This window comes from Rhagoletis zephyria, unplaced genomic scaffold (genome assembly GCF_001687245.7).
Source record: "Rhagoletis zephyria isolate East Lansing unplaced genomic scaffold, Rhagoletis_zephyria_1.1 Rzeph_scaffold_13261, whole genome shotgun sequence".
Taxonomy (NCBI): Eukaryota; Metazoa; Arthropoda; class Insecta; order Diptera; family Tephritidae; genus Rhagoletis; species Rhagoletis zephyria.
The window spans coordinates 12,445-14,370 of NW_016170332.1; the positions used below are offsets into that span (position 1 = coordinate 12,445).

General features: G+C 39.4%; 1 protein-coding gene across 1 annotated transcript; it reads right to left on the reverse strand.

Annotated features, from left to right (window-relative positions):
- Positions 1 to 737: 737 nt before the first annotated feature.
- LOC108378059 (uncharacterized) lies at positions 738 to 1,097 on the reverse strand (the record flags this gene model as incomplete). Its single annotated transcript, XM_017634360.1, has 1 exon — positions 738 to 1,097. A coding segment is annotated over exon 1 (360 nt), but the record flags the coding sequence as incomplete, so codon positions are not given.
- Between the last annotated feature and the right edge of the window lie 829 nt (positions 1,098 to 1,926).

Sequence of the window (1,926 nt, forward strand, 5' to 3'; positions counted from 1 at the left end):
AGAGTCCTTAAATTTCGATTTTGAAGTTTCAAGCAGTTCTGAAATTCACCGTTATATGAGAAGCGGCCGTTATTTTAGTCCGATTTCAATAATTTTCAACGGTTTGCTTATATGTGGCAAGCACAATAACCATTTATGTATACATTTGTCTATATCTATCTCGATTCGTTTTGGCTGTTACAAACAACCGTTATGTGAACAAAATTAATATACCCTTGTGCACAAGTGCGCTCGGGTATAAAAATTGCGGTAGGAATCTTACCTTTAGTGTGTAAAAATCCAGGCGTTATTATTTTATATAAAGATGGCACCGGAATTAATAGATATTTATTGATTTTCGCCTACTTTTTGATAGGTATATATATGTAAGATTTAACTTTGCGTTTATTAAAGATATGATTTTCACTTGTTTTTTTTCACCCGTTTATCCAGCTCGCTGGTTCCCAAAAGAAAGAAAGAAGGGATTTCGGCGGAAGTAGGATGTAAGCTGAGGTGGCTATCTAATTTATCGATAACTGATTATCTAAAATCATATGGGTGGAAAGATGGGTTAAGGAAACTTGCAGAGCTATGTTTATTATGCTTTATGGTATGGAGGGGAATAAAAAAAATATAGAGATGGAATTTGAAGTCTATGAATATGATGCGGAGAATTATATGAAAGGATACTATTACAATCGAGTGATGTGCGCCAGTACACTTCCCCCCTGCTGGAGTGTTGGTGCAGTGTGAATTACCCCTTTGGCTTCCTGAATATCTTTTCTGTGGTATATTCCGCGCTTTCTTGTAATTTTATCCTCCAATTCATACATGGAATTGCCTTTAACCGTAATTACTTTGGCCTTAAGGAACTTTGGAGCAAACTTTCTGCTAGCGTCACTCAGCACGAAGTTCCGTCGGTTAACGGTATCTCCTGTTTGGAAATTTTTCGCATTGCTTCGCAAGTTGTAGCGTTTGGCGGAGTTCTCGAACGCTTTACTAATGTTCTCCAATATTGGCTTGCGTATACATTTTAGTCTGTCGGTTCTGTCCAAGACAGTTTCGCCAAGTGTTTCTAACTTTCGCAGTAACCCATATTCGTCAGAGTGCGAGAGCATTTGCTGGCCGAATAGAGCAAAGTACGGTGTGCATCCAATGGACTGGTGGTAAGAACTCCTCAGCGCTTCCGCAATGTCTGCTAAGTGTTTGTCCCATAGTGCCTGGTCACTTTTCAAGTATGATCTTATTCCAGCGATAATCGATCTGTTAACTCTCTCGCTCGCATTAGCTTGTGGGCTGTATAAGGCGGTATAAGAATGCTTAATGCCGCGTTCTGCTAAAATATTATTAAATTGTGTGCATTTGAATTGTTTTCCATTGTCGCTTAAAATAATTTCTGGAGTTCCAAAAACACTAAAAACATTTTCTGTGAGAAAATTGCAAATAACCGGGGTGTTAAAGTTTCTAACAGCTTTTAGTAAGGGAAATTTCGTTAGGTGATCGAGCACGATTAAAATGCCAATATTTCCTTGTCTTGATCTGGGATACGGTCCAAGTAGGTCTATGTACAATTTCTGGAAAGGACGTTGGACAGTATACTGAACGGACATAGGGGGTCGCAAGGTAACGTTAGGCGCGTTTTTGGGACCCATAGTTTCCAATTGAAAGCTTCACGTTCTGGATTTCCATGGGGGTGTTCGGTTCGTTTATAAACCAGATCGTCAATTACTTGGAGATCGGGTAGGCGGTTTCCATTACTTCGGACTTGAGTTACTAACTTTTTATACTCATCGGACAAAAATTCTGACGACTTCAGATCGACTAACGGACGGACTTCTAACGCATTTACTTCATCAAAATTTTGCCGTGACAAGCAATCTGGCACCACATTTAGTGAACCTTTTCGGTGTTCTATTTTAAACCGGTAACCTTGCAGTTTTACCGCAC